Source organism: Phalaenopsis equestris, unplaced genomic scaffold (genome assembly GCF_001263595.1).
Source record: "Phalaenopsis equestris unplaced genomic scaffold, ASM126359v1 Scaffold000369, whole genome shotgun sequence".
Classification (NCBI taxonomy): domain Eukaryota; kingdom Viridiplantae; phylum Streptophyta; class Magnoliopsida; order Asparagales; family Orchidaceae; genus Phalaenopsis; species Phalaenopsis equestris.
The window spans coordinates 47,607-70,184 of record NW_018164811.1 but is presented as its reverse complement, the minus strand read 5'-3'; the positions used below and the strand labels follow the sequence as shown (position 1 = coordinate 70,184).

The window sequence follows — 22,578 nt, the reverse complement described above, 5'->3', positions numbered from 1 at the left end:
AATTCCGTGGTTAGGTCGGGAGGATACCAGCTGCCACTCCAGAGTTCTCACTACTCTCTCACCTGAGGGCTAACAATCTCGCATTAGTTTCCAATCAACTAGAAATCAGACCAAATTGAGGATTTTAATCTATCACTTTCAAATCTCCAATTCTTCAACCAACAAAGTATATTTCACTATTTATTTGCACTCAACTCTATGGATGACAACCCCTCCCATGAAATCAAATGTGATTCTCACTATGTTGTAGAAATCACTCTTTCGCAACATATGTTTCTCGACACATATGTTTCTCGACACATATGTTTCTCGACACATTTTAACATTTCAATTGACAGATCGAAAAGTAAATGAAGATTAGAGTTCAAATCATCACAAAATTTTAACATTTAAACAATATAAAATAAAATCAATTCTTCACAAAACCATATCTCAAAGTAGAGAGAATGATAAAGAAGACTACTCAGAATTCATGAGAAGGAATCAACAAAATACGAATTTCATATATAAAAATAAGTTTACAAAAACAAAAAAGTAAAAGACGCAACTTATCTCACAACTCTCCCAAGCAAATCCTTAAAAGTTCTCTTCAAGCACTTTCCCTCTTTACAAACACTCTCAATTCTCTCTTAGAAGAGTGATGAAGAAGAAATCTCTCACCTTCCCTCTCCTCTTACAATATTTAAAAAAAATCTTCAAGCTCTTGACTTTCTCTCTCTCTTTATCTCACGCCTCCACTTCTTCCTCTTTTTTTTCACCCTCACAACAACCTCACACACGCCCCCACTTGCCTAAAATTCCCTCTCTTTTATTAAAGGTTGTCTCCCTCAAAAAAAAAATCAAAATTTTCTCCAAAATTCTATCTAAAATTCAACTTTTTTGAATTCCAAAAGACATGTCTATTGATCCTAGAGATATATCTCTTCATAAAAGAACTTTCCAAAGTGTCTAAATGCATTGAATCACTCCATGAGGTGTTTAGAACAAGTAACCCCTTCGAAATTCGCGTAAAATTCGTCAAGAATCGCCTTAATCCGCAAAAAAGTCGTCTCCAGCGTCTCATGCATTGGTTCTGGCGCTTCAGGCGCCAACTTGCTTAAGACCGCGTTGTTCTGGGTTTTGAGAGTTTAGGCGCTAGCTCTCTATAAAATGGCGCTTCAGGCGCCAACTCTGGCGCTTCAGGCGACAGTTCTAGCACTTCAAGCGCCAGTTCTGGCGCTTCAGGTGCTAGTTCTGGCGCCAGAATCTCAAAATTCGCTATTTTGGCTCCAAATTTCGTTATTTTTGTTACTTTTGCTCCAAATGCCTAAAATTTATATACATGCAACAAAAACATGAAAATATCCTCATTTAAAGTGCAATATCACAAAAAATAAGCATAAAATGTATACTTAAAATAACACATTATTTTGATATATCATTAATCAATTTGTGAATTATGGTCAAATGTCTAGATACATCATTCATTCGAAAATTAGGTAGATGAACTCCCACCTAAGGTGTGCTCATAAAATCTAGAAAGCCTATACTTTGACCTGAGCTTGAAGTGATTTATGGTGTTTTACCCTCAATTAAGTGTTTTTTAACTAATCCTCAAATATCTTTAAGTGTTTTCCAAATAATTAAATCAGAAATTCTCATTTTAACTTAACCATTTTACAAGGGAAATAATACAAAAGATAGAAGAAGGACGGCCCACTTCCAAAACTAGCAAAGTTAAGAGGGAAACAACAAGTGAATTGGCCTAAAAGTATTTAAATTATTTCAATAACTGTAGTTGAATCGACCCCAAGAAGATTGTTTAAATCTATTCCAAGATAGTGTATTGATCGACCCGAAAGTTCTCCAATTCAACATAAAAAAAATGAAGCCCAAAAACCACCAAATAGACTCAATAATCCAGCCCAAGAACCATGAAACAGAACCAAAAAGTACAGGCTACTAGCCACTAGATGGACCCAAAAAGTGCATCCCACAACGACACTTTCAAACAACTTCAAACAATAGGCAATCAGCCAAGAAATCAGCTCAAAATTTCCTCCAAAACAACAAATACAAAATTCACAAATCAGCCCAAACTCATGCCTAAGCTGCTCCAAAAATCAGCTCACAAAACGCTCCTAAAGAAGCACTTAAATAGCCCCAAAAGCACTTTTAAAACCCTAAACAACACTTAACAACACTTCCAAAGCTCCGATCAGCACTTAGCAACACTTCTAAAGTTCCGGACAACACTTAACAACACTTTAAACGGCACTTAACAGCTCCAAACAGCACCTAACAACTCTAAACAGCGCATCTAAAGCACCCTCCAGCACCCCACAACACTTACCAACTCCAAACAGCACCTATAAAACACCCTACAGCACTCTACAACACTTAACAATCCCCCAAACAGCACTTAACAGCTCCGAAGAGCACCTAAGAACTCCAAACAGCACTTTCCAGCACCTCACAGCACTCCTACAACATTTTCCAGCACCTCACAGCACTCCTACAGCACTTTCCAAAACCTCACAGCACTTCTACAGCACTTTCAATGCCCCAAACAGCAAAAGAAACATCCTTAAAACAGTCCCAAAATGACAACTTAAAAGTCCCAAACCCCTCTTCAAAACAGTGATTTACAGTAACCCAAACAGTGACAATATTGAACAAGTGCAGCCTCCAAGAAATAAGTAATCAGTTTTGAACAGTAAGCATATGTGACCAAAAGCAACTCTTAAACATTCCCCTAAATTGGCAAATATAGGGAGCAAAGACAACAATTACAAACACCAATCCACCTTAACATCCCATTAAAAATATCACCCTCAATTTCCTCCAAAAAAGCGTTCACATACATACCCGACGACTTTTAAGTATTTACATATATAGCCCTTACATATATACCATCCAACTTTTCATATCGCAAAGGAAATAACTTCATTTCATACACAGGGTCAGGTGGTATGTGTGTAAGAATTAAAGTTTAGGCGTTGGATATGTAAACACATATGAAGTGTGTAGCCTGTATGCCAATTTCCCAATATTTTAAGGAAAAATCATCACCGCAAACTATGATTTAGATTTAAGCACCTTCTGCAAAATTAACGTAAACTCAAGAAGTTTAGCCTCATGTTCACCCAATCGAACCTCTAGTTCCTCTAAGTGAACATCTGGTTGCACAATCGGGCAACCCAAAATTGCAAGGCTGGCCTTGTTTATCTCATCACTTCTATATGCATGCCAATAATTACAAAGTAAATAGAGATTATGAGCTAATCACAAGCATCTTACAATAGTTACCATGAATAATAAAATTGATTAACAGTGTTGGGGGGAACAAAAAAAGCAAGAGAAACCACTGAAACCTGTTTTGAGATGGTTGGAAATGGAAAGCAATTCTGTACTGTTTGTTCACGATAGAGGAATGGTCTTCGAAATCCTACGAGTTGGACGACCGAAAGAGGAAGAGGCGAGCGAGCAGACAAGCGGGGGTCTTCGGCGCAGGGAGGAGGAGAGCAGGGGTCTTTGGCGCAGGGAGGAGGCGAGCGGGCGAGGGTTTTCATTGCAGAGGGGAGAAGCGAGTGGGAGAGTTGCGGTCGAGATGGGAAGGAGGGAGCTGGAGAGTTGCGATCAAAATGGGAAGGAGGTAGCAGGGGGGGGGCTGAACAGGATTTGTTTCCCGGGAACTCCAAAGGTCCTTTCCACTGCATTGGGCGTGGAATTAAATGAATTACATATATGGGGGAGCAAAATTTGGCAAATAATAATCTCTAAATGAATTTAATTAAGGTGAAATTAAACGACTCAGTTGAAATTTGAAAGTTTGAAATTCAAAATTATTTAGCTCGTGTTCAGCCCATGTTCAACCCAAATTGAACCTGGCCTGAGCCTGAACCCGCACCCCTACATTAAAAAAATGTGCATCAATTTTTGTGTTATTTGCTCGCGCGTGGAACCATAGCGATATGGGTGTCCTTTCTAACTAAAGTTGATGTTTCAGACGTGTTCGCATGATCTATTTCATTATTTGGGATCGTCTGGATAAGCTCTCCGACGGTCAGGTCAATTCAAGTCAACATCGTGTGTGGTGTAGTAAGTGCGTAAATTGCGGTGTTCGCGAGTGTTCAAGTCGCTGAAGGTTTCCCTATGGCTGCTCCTATTCATGTTGGAACTCAACTTGAGCTTTAATATGACAGTTCTAATCAACTCAGCAAAATGTCGAAGATTCATAACCGCTTATATGAGGCTCGAAGGAATAAAGATGTGGCTCAAATTTTCTAAGTAGTGCGGGTCCTAGTACTAGTCCTCTAGGAGGGTCAAACAAGAAAAATCCAAGGCTAGACCCTAGGCTCTAAGGAGAAGTAAATACCTCACCCAAAAATGAAGTAAGCAGTGGGGTCGGCAACATGAATCCTTTTTCTCCATTACATCCTATTACATATTTTCATTTAATTTTAATTGATTAAGTTCATTTTTCATACAATATGCTCAAGAATTTTTAGGTCTACCTCTGTCTTTCTTAACATAAGCCGAATATAGACATCTACTCTCCTAACCGGATAACTAAATGGTTAATGTTTAATGTAACCAAACCATCTAATACGACTCTCTCTAATTTTGTCAGCCACTGGAGCTACACCAACCCTATTACGAATAAATTCATTTCACATTATCTCTAAGTGTCACGACACTCATCCACCTAAGCATCGTCATCTCAGCAACACTTAACTTAGTTTTATGCTTCGTTTTTAAAGGTCAACATTCTACATCATAGAGCATTGTAGGTCTAACCACCATCTTATAAAATTTTCTTTTTGGGTCTAAGCGATACTTTTCTATCACACAATAGACCTGGTGCATTCCTCTACTTCAACCAACCAACTTGAATTCTACTAATAACATCCCAATATATATATCACCATCACTTTGAACAATAGACCCGAGATATCTAAAATGTTCACACCTTTTAATGATATGAACACCCATAGTTCCAACTCTGCCACTAGAGCTACCACTACTAAAATTACATTCCATGTATTGAGTTTTAGATATACTCAAATGAAGGCATTTAGACTTCAATATAGATCTCCATAATTCAAGTATTTCTTGTACTCTTTCTCTACTCTTATCCATAAGAAAGAAATCATCAGAGAAAACAATACACCAAGGTACATTGTTCTGTAAATGTCCAGTAAAAGCATCCATAACTAAAGAAAAAAAATATAGGCTTAAAGCCGATCCTTAATGTAATCCAATTGAAATAGAAAAATACGTGGTCAATCCTCATGTTCGAACACAACAGCTTTAGTATACATAACTTTAATGACTTGAATATAAGTCATATCAACACATTTCTTCTCTATAACTCTCCAAATGACTTCCCTTGGAATCTTATCATAAGTTTTTTCTAAATCAATAAAAATCATATGAAGATACACCTTACATTCTCCTTATTATCTCTGAACTTCTCCATCAAATCTCACAATAAATGTATAGCTTCAATAGTAGACCTGCCCCAGCATAAATCCAAACCGATTATGAGAAATTTTTATATCACGTCTTAACCTATGTTCCATTACACTCTCAAAATTTTAAATTATGACATCAACTTAATTTATCTATAATTTGCACACTCTTATATATCCTCTTTATTCTTAAAAATGGGATCAAAATACTCTTCCTCCACTCAAACAATTTTTTTAGTTTTTAAAATAATATTAAAAAATTTGGTAAACCAAAAAACTCTCAAATCTCCTAAATATTCCAACATTTCCATTGAAATATGATCAGGTCATACAGATTTTACACTTGATTTTCTTTAAAATCTTCTCAATTTCCTTTTTACTAATATGACGATAAAAATAAAATGTTTTAGTATTATTAATAATAATAAGATCACTCAGGTCGATCGTATTTTCATAAACTTTATTAAAAAGTTTATCAAAATAGCTTACTCACCTATGTTGAATATCTTCCATGAATTAAATCTTTATATTTCTTTTCTTTTTTGTTTGGCTAGTTTATATATATATATATATATATTTCGCTCCCTTTAGTATGTAATCTATTATAAAAATCACTAAAAAAAGATTTTTTAGCATCACAAATTATTCTCTTAGACACCCTACGGACCACCTTATATTTTTTCCAATTTCCTGAGCTTTTACATTTAAACAATTTTTTAAAATATAACTTCTTATATTTTATTTTTTCTTACACATTAATATTCTACCACCAACTATTTTTATTTATAAAAATTTTTCCTTTTGATTCTCCAAGTACATCTTTCGCTACTTGTTTAAAAGTGCTTGTTAATTTATCCCACATAGAATTAGTTTCCCCATGAGCATCCCAAATCTAGAAATTTTAAAGTTTACTCATAAAAATAATTTTTTTGTCTTTAAAGTGCTCTCATCTAATTCTATGATAGTGTTTCATTGTATTTTTTATCTTACAACCAGTTATCTTAAAATCCAGAACTAATAATTGATGTTGAATATTTACATTTTCAATTGGAATGGCATTACAATCTTTACATTCTCGATTATTTCTCTTTTCATAACAAAATAATCGATTTATGTTTTATTAGATTTATTCTTATAAGCAATAATATGTTCATCTCTTTTTTTAAATAAAATATTAGTAATAACAAAATCATATGTTAAAGCAAAATCTAATATGGTTTAATCTTCTTCATCACTCTAAAATCGTAGCCACCATGAATATTTCTAAAATCTTCTACCACTCTACCAGCATGTCCATTTAAATCTCCATCACTAAAAATTCTTACTTCACATGGTATCATTTATATTAATTCTTCTAGATCATTCCAAATTTTTTCTTTTTAACTTATATCTAAACTTATTTGAGAAACACAAGCGCTTATAACATTAAAAATTTTAATATCAACAACAATTTTTATGGCTATAATTCTATCACCAATTCTATTAATTTTTACAAGATTATCTTTCAAACTCTTATCTAACCTGAATACCAAAGTTCGAAACCTAATTTATCAATCTCCTTAGCCTTCTCTCCTTCCCATTTAGTTTTTTTTTAATGCATAAGATATTTATCTTCCTATGAATCATAATATCTATTAATTCAATTAATTTAACTGTGAGGGTACCATTGATTTAAATATGATTAAATCTAATGAACAAAATGAGGCTGAACTTGACCATCTTCTACATAGAGAAAATACATAAATCCATTGTCAACATCAAAATAAAATCTAAAAGAGGATCATCTTCAAGTTTAAAGAATTTTGGCTTAATGTTTTGGGTTATTTGGGTGCATCATGGATGACACGATGGCTTACCAATAATAACAAGAAATCTGAGTGACACCGAAAAGTAGAATATTCTATGCAAGAATAGAAATAAGTTAAGCATCACATTAAGAGAATGCTTAAATATTGCAACTAAGCTTTACAAGATGTCACATGAATTTCTTGAGAAATAACAGGAGTAGGATACATGGATAATGAACAATAAAAAATTCAAAATCTTTTTTAAGGTTAGATAAATTATCAAGTAGCATATTAAATAAGACAAAATCAATGGATGCCAGGGGAAGAAGGATAATAGGCCAACCAGTATATTCCGCAAGGGCGGCAAGTGCAATGGAATTTATCTTCAAGCCTTCCTTTTGGCAAATATATCTAAGCCTATCATAAGTAATTTCTGTCAATGGTAATGAGGTTTCTTCGCACAAGTGAAAAAAAACAACGGTAATGTTATTCTAGAATAAAAAAGACATGCTTTAAACTTTTAAATTTAATCTTCTTCAAAATCATCTACCTGTACACCACACGACTTATTGTTGGCTGCACAAACATGTGGACCCTGTAAAAAAACAAAAATAGAGCTGATGCAACATTTATTGACAGCAACATAAAATTACTAAATGATTTCGAAAACTACATCCAATGATGGTTGTGGCAGATATATCAAGGAACTCACTTTGCAATTTGCCGCAGTGGTCTCAAAGCCGGTGCATAAAGGTCATTGCAAATGCAAATTACCTATACGAGGTAAATTATTAAGAAAAATTGTAGAGCTATCAGATAAAATGGGCTCAAGCATCAATCGTTCACATCCCTTACAGGCCTTAACAATGTAAACGACTTTTTCACTCTTTTAGAGGAAAACTCTGATAAAGACTGTTGTGTGGAATTACTCTTCTCAAAATTGGCTTTCTTATCAGCAGCTACCTGCTTGAACAAAACATTAAAATCTAAGAAAAAAAAATATTATGAATACTTAGATTCCACCAGACAGAATTTGAATGTGACCTTAAAAAACCAAGAATAGGAAAAAAATATTAATTTTCCCAACCATGAATAACGAACAAAAATTGGTTTGATAAGATTACAGAAAACAAAAATGGATAGTACTCAAACTTCTATCAAGATAGATTATGATGCTTAGTAAATGAGACACATGATGCGGCATTCACTAAAGAGGATAACCAAACAAAAAATGTGCTCACCGACGTGGTGGTGCACTTTTGAGCTTTCTATTTTTACTGTATAATTATTGCCGTCTAATTACAATTGCACTGTGATACGACAAGCTCACTTGATAGTCCATTATGTTCATAAACATAAACATGAATTCGGACACTTATCACTGTGATACGACAAGCTCACGCTTAGTTGGCCCAATGCATGAAGAAGAGAAAAAAAAATGCTGGCCCTTGTATTTTGCTCCAATGCACTCTTAACTTTTGATGGAAAGATGGCTCCTTGCACACATAATTTATTATTTTTAGGAGGATATACATACATACCACACCATTCTTAAGTATTTGCATATCTAACACCTGAATTTTGATATTTAATATAACATTTTAGTATTGCAATAGCATCAAAACATAGCATGAGAAGGTATAGTTAACTTGAAAATAAAATATTAGTGACATCTTTTATGTGACTTAAAATATGGTGCTATATAAATAAATATCAAACTTCACGTGTTAAATATATAAATATAGAAGAATATGTGGTAAGTATGTAAATCATCATTTTTTTTAATGCTTCTAGGCCCTCATAGATCACTTGCCACAAGGATTTATAAAGCACGGATGTTCTAATTGTGGTTTTATAGAATCTAACACGAAATTCATGATAATATCTTATTGCATCACATAACATCCTGATACACTAACACATTCTACCACATAAGCATAATGTTAGAAGTTATATTCTCATGTATATTTTCAACTCAAATGTATCATGGGTAACTTCTCCATTTTTTCTACAATAGATCTTAAGTATTTGAATCTAGTACATCTAGGTTAATACATGTAATACTCAAAAAGAAAAAAAAGGTAAATTAACTTTTATTTCAAGTTATACCCTTTTTTTATCACACAAAACTCATCCAAACTATTTTTATAAATAGAAGTATATATAAATTATTTTTTAATGTTATAAAAAAATATTAATTTCATTTTTATTAATTAAATTCTATTCTAGCACTATCTGCAAGAGTCAGCATATCCAGCTTCGCACTCTACGCAACATGCATTGGCGGGAAGAGATTTAAATGAAGGGACTTAATCAAATTAAGTTAATTTAATTATAATTTATTTATGCTTATATATCCTAAGTAATTTCCCATTATTCCCTTCATTTCCCCAACCCGCAATCTAGTACTGTTGGGGGAGGAGCAACAATGCAGAGAACAGCACTCAGGTAGCAGTTGCAGCGTGAAAGAAAGAAGAAAAAAAAAGGCGAAAAAAAAAAAGAAGAGAAGAGAAAGAAGCAAAATGAAGAGACACATAAGGCAAAAAAAGAAAAGAAAGAAATTAGGGAGGAAATTTTAGGTAAGGTATTGATTTATAGATTATTTTAATATTAATTTTAACAAAAAATTTCTCCTAACTTGTTTGTCATGGCTCACAGCTGGCCGGATCGGGAGCAAATTGTGGATAGTTTGTGTAAATTAGGTGTAGTGAAGGAAATAAGGAGAATAGAAGGGACTTTAGGCTTTGGATGATGAGAAATCAATTTAACCTAAACAACCAATTGAAATTATCAATGTGCTAAATTAATTTAATTTAATTATTTCTTAATTTGAAAGAAAATATTGATTTAGATTTTTTATAGAAAAAGAAGAGCTCGAGATGAACCTGAGAAAAGTTGTTGCAAGGCTGGCCCGATGAATGGGGTAATATACTCGATTGTTAAATCAAGAATCAAATTGTCTTTAGAACACTAGACGAATGTTTATTATTGTTTACTAGTATTTATTATGTATTTGCATTTAGAATATTTTTTTAAATTGAACACAACTATTATTGCCACTCTGATTTAATGTGGAAATTAACACTTGATTAGTTTCAGTTATCAATAATTCATGGAATTGCAAAAATGTAAATTGTTGATTATTATATGTTATTATATTTCTTGTGCGTATTAATACAATGATAATTGCAGTACATTCAGGTTAACAAAAAAAAATACATCCGAAAAAAAATTATAATAGGTGAAATTGATCGAAGGGGTGTCATATATGTTATAATAGGTCGACAGATAAACTAGTGACTTCTATTAGAAAGGCAAATGTTTTGAAGAGATATGTTTTGATTAAAAAATGGTAATATTTCAAACTCTTGGTATTAAAATTAGAACAAAGTAAGTGATATCAGAAGGCCTTTAATAAAATAAAATGTTAAAACAACCAACATTCACCAACGGTGGTGTTGGCCGACGAGCTAAGTGACAACCCAATAAAATAAAATAAGACAAGATTTATGTAAGTATAATATAACATTTCTAAAACAAAATAAGGTTAGGATAAGACTGAAAACTAAAACAAAAAACATATGACATTAAATACTAAAGAAAAAGAAAGAAGAAATCTCAAATAAAATTAAAAAAATAGAAATATTCAAATAACAAATAAGAAGAATATAGAAGTTCTTTTTTTTTAGCAAGAACCCCCGGTTTTTCACTAGGAATCCCTGTTTGTTGGATAAGATTGGTTAAAATCAGAAACTCTTTTCTATCTTTACCTTTCAAAACACCTTTTTTGTTTTGAAAGGTAAAGATAGAAAGACGATGAAGATAAAGATGGGAGAAGAAGAATCCAATTTAGTAAAGGGGATTCTCAATATAGTAAAAGATAGAATTGTCAATAATAGTTTTATTATTTCTGACCCTTGTTTCATCTATTGCATTTAAATCATATTTTTATGTATCTTTAAGAATTTAAGCATATTTATTTATCATTATTGTTATCATTATTTATCATGCATACTGAATTTGTTTTATCATTAGCTATCTCACTGATCAAGTAACTTACCAGATATTACTATACTCTTCACAGAGATGTAAAGAGCAGACAAACAGTTAACTATGTGAATTCTCCTTTTAGATTGCTTTTAAATAAAATTTTTTTATGTTTATAGAAGATTTTTGATGCACTTGATTTTATATTTAAATATTTTAGAATATTTGTATTTTATCTAAGGATTATTTGTGTTTCCATGTTTATGATTAATATTAATGAATATTATAATATTTAAAACGTAAGAGTTTACTTAAGAAAATTTGGTAAAACCAATTTTTCACTCGCTTGATTCTAATGAGTACAACTCGAGATGAATGATAGTAAAAATTGTGCAATAAAAATATAAATATTATTGTTCAATTCAAATAGGATCGGGGGCGTGGTTAGCTCATAGAACATAAAATAATTTGCGGGGATAAAAATAATCATAAATAAAATGTACATGCGTACATGGCGTATCTGCTGCAGTTTTTCCCACTATGTGGTTAGCTCATAGAACATAAAATAATTTACAGGGAATAAATTGCAGAAAAAGAAAGAAAACTGGAATTCTAGCGTAGAAAACAGCAAAACGAGTCGTAACACGAACAGACAAAGAAAAACCTGTGGTCACATACGGAAGACCAAGACTAGGTATAAGACTTCAGTAAATGTGGGGCTCAGAGTTGTACTCTTCTCACCCTTGGGTAAGAGCTACCAACCCGACAATCTACGGAAGGCAGTCCTTAATCTCAATCCAAGTGACTAGTCGTGTACTTTTGTAGGTTTTACCAAAATTATTTGATTTTTCATGCAAAAGTTACTGTTTAGACTTACGTGCTGAGTTCACTTTAATAGATAAAAGAAATTTTATTTTTATTATTGTAAATATTTTGTAAAGTAGTGCAGTCCATAGGCTAATTACTCTAATCATATTAGGACTACTAGCGACTTAAGAGTATCGGGGGCAACAATCCCATCAAGAGTCAACGAATAGTATCATCGGTCATTTCCTCTCTCTTATTAAAGGTCCTTGAGGTAGGAAATATTATTCTAATAATTCCACTTCGTATCTCTCGTTTAAGCACCATAAGCAATGTCTTCATCGCCCTCGTCACCTAGACCCTAGATTTATTCTAGTCTGGTGATCCATAAGTGACATTAACAAATGTCCCCAATTGTCAAAAGGATTTGAATGTAATGTTCAAGCTCAAATCCCGGTGCATTGAGTTTCATTGTAGGTTAAGTCATGACGGGAATTTCACTAGTTGATTTAATTATGGAAGACATGTGCCACATTTTGGTGTATCCTTAATGTTTTAATCAATTGGTGAATTAAGACCAAGTGCCTATTTTCATCATTCATTCGAAACTTAGATAGATGAACTACCATATAGGGTGCGCTCATAAAGTCTAGGAAGCCTACACTTTAACCTGTGATTAAAGTGATTTAAGGTGTTTTACTCTCAATTAAGTGTTTTCTAACTAATCCTCAAAGATCTCTAAGTATTTTTCAATTAATTAAATCAGAAATTCTCATTTTTTAACTTAACTTTTGAACAAGGGAAATGAAACAAAAGAAAGAAGACAGACCCACTTCCAAAACTAGCAAAGCCAAAAAAGGGAAAAACAACAAGTGAATTGGCCTAAAAGCGTTTACATAATAATCAAGATAAACCCCAAAAATAGTGGGCAAAAGGGTTCCTGAAATCCAACTTTAAACCATGCGTAAAATCAACACTTAAAGGCTACATAAACCTCTCCAAAGTCAGTGCATGAAACAGCCCCAAAATGATGCTTTCAATTCCTCCAAAATAGTGTCGAAATAGTGTCAAAGTGGTGCAAAAACCGCTCCTAAACCATCCCACAAAAACACCCCAAATCAGTGTCAAAATCAGCCAAATTGGTGCCCAAAATGTCTCAAAAAAAAAACAGTGCAAAACAAGCTCGAACTAGTACCTAAAGTGGCCTAAAAAATAGTGCACAAAATCAGCCCAAACCAACACCTAAAGTGGCTCAAAAATAATAAAAAATTTGAGCAAGAACAGCCCTATGGATTGCCTCAAATCAGCTAACTAAAATGCAGCAAAACAGTGATTAAAACAACCCCCAAATAATGGGTTTAATGCCTCCAAAACAATAGGTAAACCAATCCCCAAGAAAATATATTTAAACCTTCCCCCAAACAATGTGTAGTATGCAGCGACGGTATTCATTTATCACACATGCAAGTATTCAAGTTCCAAATGTGGGACATGTAAATTCATAAGAATTGGACGGTATATATATATGCAAGTGGAAAACTTGTGTTAAGCAAGTAAATGCAACAGAATCGTGTGACATAAGAATTCTATTATGTGTAAGTTTGGCTATCTAAATGCCCAGGCACGTAAGGAAGTGAGAGTTCAATTGTATGAAAGTTTAACTATCAAAACACATACGACACCAATCATATTTATGCAAATCTAAAAAAAAAAAAACATAGGCATGTAGACAAATAAATCTGAGATATATGCATGTGAATACATAAGAATTCATTTTTATAAAAGAAAAACTGAAAGCTTGGGCATGTAAACATCTAAAATCTGCAATTTAGGCATTTAAATACACATGAATTGAATAGTATGTATGTAAATTTTCCTTTTCTATTTTTTCTTTTTTTTTCAAGGTGTCGGATGCCTAAGTGTATGTAAAAAGAAAAAAAAAGTAAAATGAGGAAGAGTAAATGGAAGGGGTTACGCTGCTGAGGTTCGCCGAAGAGAGGACCTCATCGGGGGGCAGTTCGCCAGCTGGAGCTTGCTGTGAGGAAGGGAAAGCTTGCAGGTTTATTATAGGCTAGTAAGAGTGTTGTTGGATCGGTGTAAAGGGGGTGAAGCTCTCGGTGCAGAGGGGAGAAGAGGGTTTCGGTCCTTTTCGATGTGAGGAAGGAGGCAGGGCGAACGAACGAGAAGAAGAATCGAGGAGGAGCAGATTTAGGGTCGCAGAGGAGGAGCAGGGGTGAAGAAGGATGTCGAGAGAGGGACAAAGGTTTTTGGGCGAGCGGCTAGGGGTTTCGGTGCCAAGCGGAGCTTCAATATCGGGCTAGGAAAAGGCGAGCAGCTTCATCGTGTGGAGGAAGGGGCGTGTGGGATTGAGCGGTCGAGACTTGGCATCGAGGAGAGGAATCGAATCTCGTCGTGAGAGGAAGGAGTCAAATGAGGAACCCCAACCTAGGAAGGGGGAGACGCGATTTTTGTATCCAAAGAGAAGTTATGCGACTCATCGGCGGGGAATTGAATGAATTCCTTTGATGCAGCCGGCGCAATTGGAAAATCTTAACTCTCAATTAAGATAAGATTAAATGGCCAATTTGAAATTTGAAATTTGAAATTATTTAGCTCATGTTCAGCCCATGCCCAGCCCGAGTCGAACCTGGGATGAGCCTGAACCCGCACCCTCTTAATTTAAAAAACGTGCATCGATTTCGTGTGAATTGCTCGCACGCGGAACCATAGTGATATGAGTCTCCTTTCTAGCTAAAGTCAACGTCCTGAATGCATCTGTGTGGCTTGTTTTGTCATCTGGGGCCGTCCGGACAAGTTTGTCAACGGTCATGTCAATTCAAGTCAACATTGTGCGTGGTGCAGTGAGTGCATAAATTGAGACGTTCGCGAGTGTTCGAGTCACAAATGGTTTACTTAAAAACTTATAAATTCTGTGGGAACTCATTTTCGGGCCCTCCAAATGTTGGTCCTTAGCACTTGCAATTAAAAGTTGAGTGCTTAGGACCACTCATGCGAGATCTTCACAAAAATGAGTCAAGAAGTAGTTTATAGTTTTACGTGGTGTGTGTCTCAGTACGAGTCCTCTAGAAGGGTCAAACATAGAAAATTTAAGGCTAGATACTATACTCTAAAAAAGGGAAAAGAAACACCTCAAAAATGAGGTCAACACCCATATGCTCCTTAATGACTGCTTATTTGAGCAGCGAGTCATAAGGTATATTTGATACGACACAAAATCCTTTGTTAGCTAGCATTAACTTAGATTTGTCCCCTTAGACAAGCATCATTCCCAGATCTACAAGATTCCCTTGGATGATGCAGCGCATGACTGCTGTCAAAGAATCTTCTGTCTACTTGGTTTGAGTACCTCATCTAACTAAATAGATTAAGGACCTTGTCAAGTTGGGTTGACATAACCAAGAGATTTAGACCCCACCATCTTCTTTATGCACACTAATAAATTTCATAATTCAAAGATATAAGCATGTTACTATTATATGTTAAGTTTATGTAACTTAGCGCCTAATGATTAATTTTAATTGAAAATGCTCATGTTATTGGGTGTGTAATGTTTCATTCCATCTACCGGGAGAAGAATCGAAATGTCGAACGGAGATGGAAGAGCACATGATGAATAGGGGAGGAAGAGGAAACAAACGGCGGAAGAAGAAGAAACGCGCAGTCAAGACACCGAACATAAGGGAGATGAAACGAGAGGTCAGAAGTTTAGGGGAGAGCTCGCCCTATAAATCGACACGAGAGGCAAGATCCTACCAGGAGAGCCAAAGCCGCGCGCAGGTTCTATCGAAGGAGTTCGCGTGGAAGGATATGGCGTCGAGCTTTGAGCGGCTAGTGTGTGAAAGCTTGTGCGAGCACAGAGGAAGAAGAGGCGGTGAGAAGGAAGAAGCGTGACGAAGGAGAATGCTGAAGCCGAAAGAGAAGAGAGTGCGTGGAAGGAAGGTGTTCAACCGTAGTAGCAGCTTGTGCGTGTAGAAGATGAAGGCGACGAAGTCGCGTGATTGTAATTAGGACTCAGTCAAAACTTATAGAAGTAAGTTTTAATAACTTTAATTAAAATTTTTAATAATGATTTTTTTGTAATAATATATATATATATATATATATATATATTTATATATATACACATTGAATAAACAATATTACATAAAGTAAAATAATGGAAATTCAATATTTAAATATTGATGAAAAGTCAAAAGTTAATAAATTAAAATTTACATCATGTTTAAGTAAGGTTTCCACTTTATAAGACTCGATGTCGGGACAAAATTTTATCAAATAAGCATTGTCAATGTGAGTAATTTTACTTCTAAATTATGGTAATAATGTTGTATTCTTCTGAATAACTCGCATTAGTCAATATATCATGTTACTGCAACTAAAACATGATTATTCTAACTCATTATTCAATTTGATCATTTAGAAAAGAATGTGAATGATTTGTATAGTTATATTTATTTACTACATATGCATGTTATTTAGAATAAGAATGAAACGAAATGATTTATAGTATGCTTACATGTGCATATCTGACTATGATAGATCACCCATTGATGATACTAATGAGGGAATGCTAATATACCAGTGCACGCAAATGGAAAAAGATAATGATATTGAAGTATCTTAAGTGGTATAATTTTTAAACGGTGTCTCATATAACGGTTGTATATATATGAAATGAAATTGATATAACATTGATATAGACTTTTGAATAGCATGTTAAATGGTTATATTGATTTATAAAGAAGCTTAACCGACATGCATATTGTTTTATTTTTTCTTGTATTGATATAGTTTAGGAGTATGAGTTCACTGACACGTTTAGCTCACAGTTGTTTTAACTTTTCAAATTTAATAAATTATTAGAAGATGAGCGATAGACGAAAAAATGTCAATAGAAGACGCGAACAACTATCAACGAGATAATTTTAATTTATCATATTAATTTAAATTGATTAGTGGTTCTTTCATCTATTAAACTGTAGACGAATATAGAAAATATATTTCACACCGCCCGGCCGTCTATGCACGTCTTGGTTAATTTCAAGCCCCAGGCCAAGTCATGACAGTTGGGACAATTAGCCATATGGGTTTATTGAATTGTTGGTTGAAAGAGCTAAAGAAATCAATAATATGTCAATGGTTGCATATTTTCTTGATCTATTTCGAGAGAACTAATAGATTTGCCGCTTAAAAGAGAAATTGATTTTAGAGCTGGTGTGCAACCAAGGACATGCAATTCACAGATCACCTTACATAATGGCTCCTAAGAAATTGTAAGAATTAAAATGTCATCTATAAGAATTGATGGATAAAGGCTTTATTACAACAAGCAACTCGCCATGCAATACACTTAATTTTTTTGCCAAGAAAAAGCATGTATCTATGAGATTATGCTTTAATTACAAAAATTTCAACAAAAAAAGAATTAAAAAATAAATATTTATTTGACCAGTTTGAATGTGCTACTGTGTTCCCCATGATTAATTTGAGATTAAGATATCATCATTCTAGAATCAAAAAGACAGATATACCCAAGAAAGTTTTTGGTACAAGATATGATCATTATGAAATTCTAATAATGTAATTTGGTCAAATCAACGTACATGCAATTTTCATTGATTTAATGAACTAAATATTCAAGTAATATGTTGACCAATTTGTAATCATATTCATTGACAATATTTTAAATTATTCAAGAATTGACGATAATCATGATGAAAATTGAAGACATTAAGAATTAGTTGAATGTAAAAATCTTTAAAATGTGAAGCATTGCATTTTTGGGACATTACAAACGGCCAACGGATTTTAATAGATCAACAAAGATAAAAGCAATAGTAATGGAGCTCTGCAATCATTCGAGATTATATTAATGGAGCAATAGTAACGGATTTTAGTTTACTCCCAAGCGTTATGGAGCTTTGCAATCATTTGATATTATATTACAGAAGATTCATCAAGAGGTTTTTGCAAATGAGAAAACAAACCAAAATTGTTGTCTAAGTTGTCTAAGAAGATTCGTCAAGAGCTTAGCAATGTCGTTGTCTAAGTTGATGAGAAAACAAACCAAAATTAAGTGAACAAAATAATATAAGTATAATTTTCAAGAATTGAAGAAGTATTTGACATCTACACTAGTGTTAGCCATCCCATTGAGAATAGAGGGATGAGGATTCCAAATTTTGACACTTAATTGAAAAGTATGAGATATAAGTTAATCACAACAAAAGAATAATTGCATATGCAAATAAATAATTGAAGTCTCACAATAAAAATTGTCCACCATATGGTCTAAAATTGATTAGTTTTATATTTGCTCTCAATATCACGAGGCACTATTTATATAGCGTGAAATATATGATATTCACTGATAAACTGATTATCAGAATAAAAAATACATCATCACACAAAAAGAGTTGAATCTGAGACAGAAAAAATGGTTTGAGCTTATTAAAGTCGATGACTTAGATATATAATATTATTCTTGTAGAGCAAAAGTGTTGGTTGATACTTCGAGTGCAAGTCTACAGGTATTGCAAGTTGAATCATTACTTAATAGTCTACATTAGTTTAAGAAATTGGATGTCTTGTAGTTGGAGATCATAGGATCTGATGATACTAGGTATTTCCACTAGTTAATTATGCTCCCAACAGTGATTGCAGAATTAAAGCCGCCCCAAAAGTTAATGGTCAATATCCAAAATTGTTAGAGCAAATTCAATCTGAAAAAAGTTAATAAATCTTTGCATATGAAAAATTGTTATCAGAATTAAACTATAACTATGGGTTCTAGTGATTCAAACTTGAGATGAAAGATCTTGCAAGAATTTCATCATGCAGATTACACCATTCATCTAAGTAACGCCACAATGCATAAAGATTTAAAATTTATAGTAACGATTCCTAAAGCTGTCACGACCCAGTCCTGGACTTAGAATTAACCAAGACGGAAACAAACGGTCAGAAAGTGGAAACTAAATTCATCTTTAATAGATGACAGAGCCACTAATTAAAATAAATTAAAACAATATATTTAATATTATCTCGTTGTTGGTTGCCCGCGTCTTCAATTCATATTTTCTCCTCTATCACTCATCTTTTAAATCTCCTAATTAAATTTGAAATATTAACTTTAAAATAATAAGCTAAACAATATTAGCAAATACACATGCTTATAAACAACAATAATATAAAAGATAAAGACGCAAAATGCATGTCAGTAAAGTTTTTAATAAATCAATAAAGGCATCTCATGTTACTCAAAAAATCATACTATATCAATAGAATATCAGTATTATACTATATATGTACAATCGTCACATGAGCACCGTCTAAAAATTGTGAAAATTAAGAAACATCAATATCAATAACTTTTTTCATATACGTGTACGGGTATCTTACTATTCCCTCACTAGTATCATTAAAGGGTGGCTCCATTATAGTCAGTTATGCACTACAAACAGTCAATATAAACATATCATTCATGTGCTCATTGCATTCAATTTATCATACTATATAAAGCATATATCAATGCATGATAATAAGTGGCTACAAACATTCTTCATTATATGACTGATAAAAAAAAGGAATATTTCAATCAAAATAAAGCATGTGAAAGTTTATTAACTGCAAAATAGTAGAAATAAATTATTTATAGATCAAAAGTACGAGTATTCACTTAGATGCCGATTAAATTGTTAATTGATTTGCCATGACATCGACCCTTCTAAATTGAAAACCTAAGATAAATATGGGTATAGAAATTAACTCATTTATTATAAGCATATACTTACATAGTCATCCAATTCCTTTTAGTTTTTCATTTAGCCAAATTTTTTTTATCATTTAGCTATATCATACATTATAATTTTTTTTTAACATGCTCAACTTAAAAACCTTTAAATTGGCTTGTAAATTGAATTTTACAAGAAGAAAAATTAAAAATTTAAATTAAGCTTCCTACATGAATTCCTTCTTGTAGCAAAATTCTCTTTTTCGTGTTTTAGACTTTCTACCGATTACCCTTTAAACAATTAGTTTTAAAATAAATTTAAGATAAAGTTTCTAAAATAACTTAAATAATTGAATATTTTACCTACCTTTCCTCTCCCACAACCGAGTGATAAGGTTCTGTCGTCCCTTTTATTTAATGCAGAGAAGATTATTCAAACTCCAAAGCTTGAGAGTGAGTGCTTCTACAGTCACAAGAACTCACCTCTTCCCACCTACGCTCAGGATCGAGTGATCACGGTGCAGATCCTCTCCCGCGCGAGATCTCGACATCAGCTCGTCTTCTTCCTTGCTCAGCTTCGACTTCCTCCCTCAAGAAAGCATGGTCTCAACCCGTCCTCCTTCTCTAAGATGCTCCTTCCTTTCCTCTTCTTTTTCGCTAGGGCATATGTGTCGTCATCTGTTACCTCCAACTATGAGGAAACCCTAACTTGCGCCTTTCGAAATCTTTTTCAATAGGGCATATGTGAAGTTTCTGCCTCCCTCGCAACAAATTTATAGGCCAACTTACCTATTTGATTTCCCGACCTTCTTGAATCGTCTCCTTTTGTACGCTTTCCCACTCCTCGCGTCAACTCCCCACTTTCGACTCTTCACTTCTTCTTCCAACTTGTCATTTCCTCTTCACCTATGTAACAGAACCGTTACAATCTTCTCCACTTACAAAAAATTCTTCCTCGAAATTTATAAACAGACATCAAGCAAGTCAACATTAACTATCCATGAAACTAGGGTCATTTATGAAAATTAATCACTATAAAGATAAACATTTGATACAAGGCGACTCAACTATACTTCAGATAACAATACACAATTACTGAAGCAAGACAGTATACTAGGAAAAAATACCTCATCACCATCCGCAGCAATAGGTTCCTCAGGCTCGCTATGAGTAACGAAATATACTCGAGGTGGAATAGGTTGTCTTGTTTGATCTTAAGTAGGATCTGAAGTTGTAGACAATCTTTTTCTATCCAACTACTGTCTTTTGTGAATGACCTCCGCCTGATTTCTGATCTACAACGCTCTTCTGGCCAAGAAATGGACAATATCTTGCTATATGGCCAGGAAGACAACACCAATAGCAAGTGTTAGAGCCCATCAAACACTCACCTTTATGTTGTCTTCCAAATTTGACACAAATGACTATTGTACCCTGAGTTGTACCTTTGCTAACTCCACTTGAATTATTCTTGGATTTCTTCCTGTTTGATCCCTTTGTTTCATCAACGTGTCCTTTTTCTTCAGCACTCTTCCTCTTGTGCATCTCCTACTGCTGCTGAGTAAGCTAATAGTCGATCTCCATTTTTCTAGCTCATTCTACTAATACCGAATATTCATTGATCCCTAAAGACATCAGCAGTTGTTTCATCGAATCCTTTAATTTTGAAAGGAATTTGTAGTATTTTTCTTCTGCAGTAGCAATCAACTATGATGCATACCTCGACAGTGCAGTGAATTTTGCTTCGTACTACATGACTGTCTTATCTCCTTGCCTCAACTTAATTTGTCTTGCGTCTGTCTTCGAGACAATAAGGGTACAAATCAATTTCTGAATAGCTCCATAAATTCCTTCCAAATAACCATCATATTAGGTATGTCCCCTAGCTTGTCCTAACGTTGTCCACGCTACCAACTTTTGGCTTCTCGCCAACAAAACTCTTCTTTCATTCTGACAATTCATGCTATCTAATATCTTCTCTATCCTCATTAGCTAGTTTTCTGCTTCAATTCGGCATTCAGTCCCCTTGAACAAAGGTGGACACAGCTTTTGAAATATCTTTAGATCCACAACAACTGTATCACTTCTGATAAGCTGCGATCTGAACTCCTGAATCAGCTGAGTCATCGCCGCCATCATTTGGATCAGGATATACTTACATACATACATACATACATGCATGCATGCATACATACATATAGACATACATACATACATATATACATACAAACAAACAAACATGCATACAGAGAGACATACATACAGACATACAAACATACATACACACACAGATACACAAACATACAGATACACATACACACACACAGACACATACATACAAACATACAGACACACATACATACATACATACAACATACATACATACATACATACCGACATAAATACACACAGACATACATACAGACACACATACATACATACACACACAGACACAGACACAAACATAAATACAAGCAGAAATACACACAAACATATATATATATACAGCATACACACACAGACACAGACACAAACATAAATACATGCAGAAATACACACAAACATATATATATATATACAGACATACATACACACGCATACCCCCACACACACAGACACACGCACACACACACGCACACACATAAATAACACACGCATACCCCCACACACACAGACACACGCACGCACACACGCACACACATAAATACACACGCACACACACACGCACACGCACACGCACACGCACACGCACACGCACACGCACACGCACACACACACACAGACACACACACAA

General features: G+C 34.0%; 1 protein-coding gene across 2 annotated transcripts in view; it reads right to left on the bottom strand.

Moving 5' to 3' along the window:
- LOC110026362 (chromosome transmission fidelity protein 18 homolog) overlaps positions 1 to 22,578 on the bottom strand; it is an 84,560-nt gene that overhangs the window by 24,829 nt on the left and 37,153 nt on the right. For both annotated transcript variants that reach the window (XM_020727263.1, XM_020727261.1), the window contains exons 9-12: positions 8,096 to 8,203; positions 7,953 to 8,014; positions 7,791 to 7,835; positions 7,584 to 7,657 (exon numbers count right to left, since the gene is read on the bottom strand). In XM_020727263.1, coding sequence (XP_020582922.1) covers positions 7,584 to 7,657; positions 7,791 to 7,835; positions 7,953 to 8,014; positions 8,096 to 8,203 — 289 coding nt within the window. The remainder of the gene's footprint in view (positions 1 to 7,583; positions 7,658 to 7,790; positions 7,836 to 7,952; positions 8,015 to 8,095; positions 8,204 to 22,578) is intronic.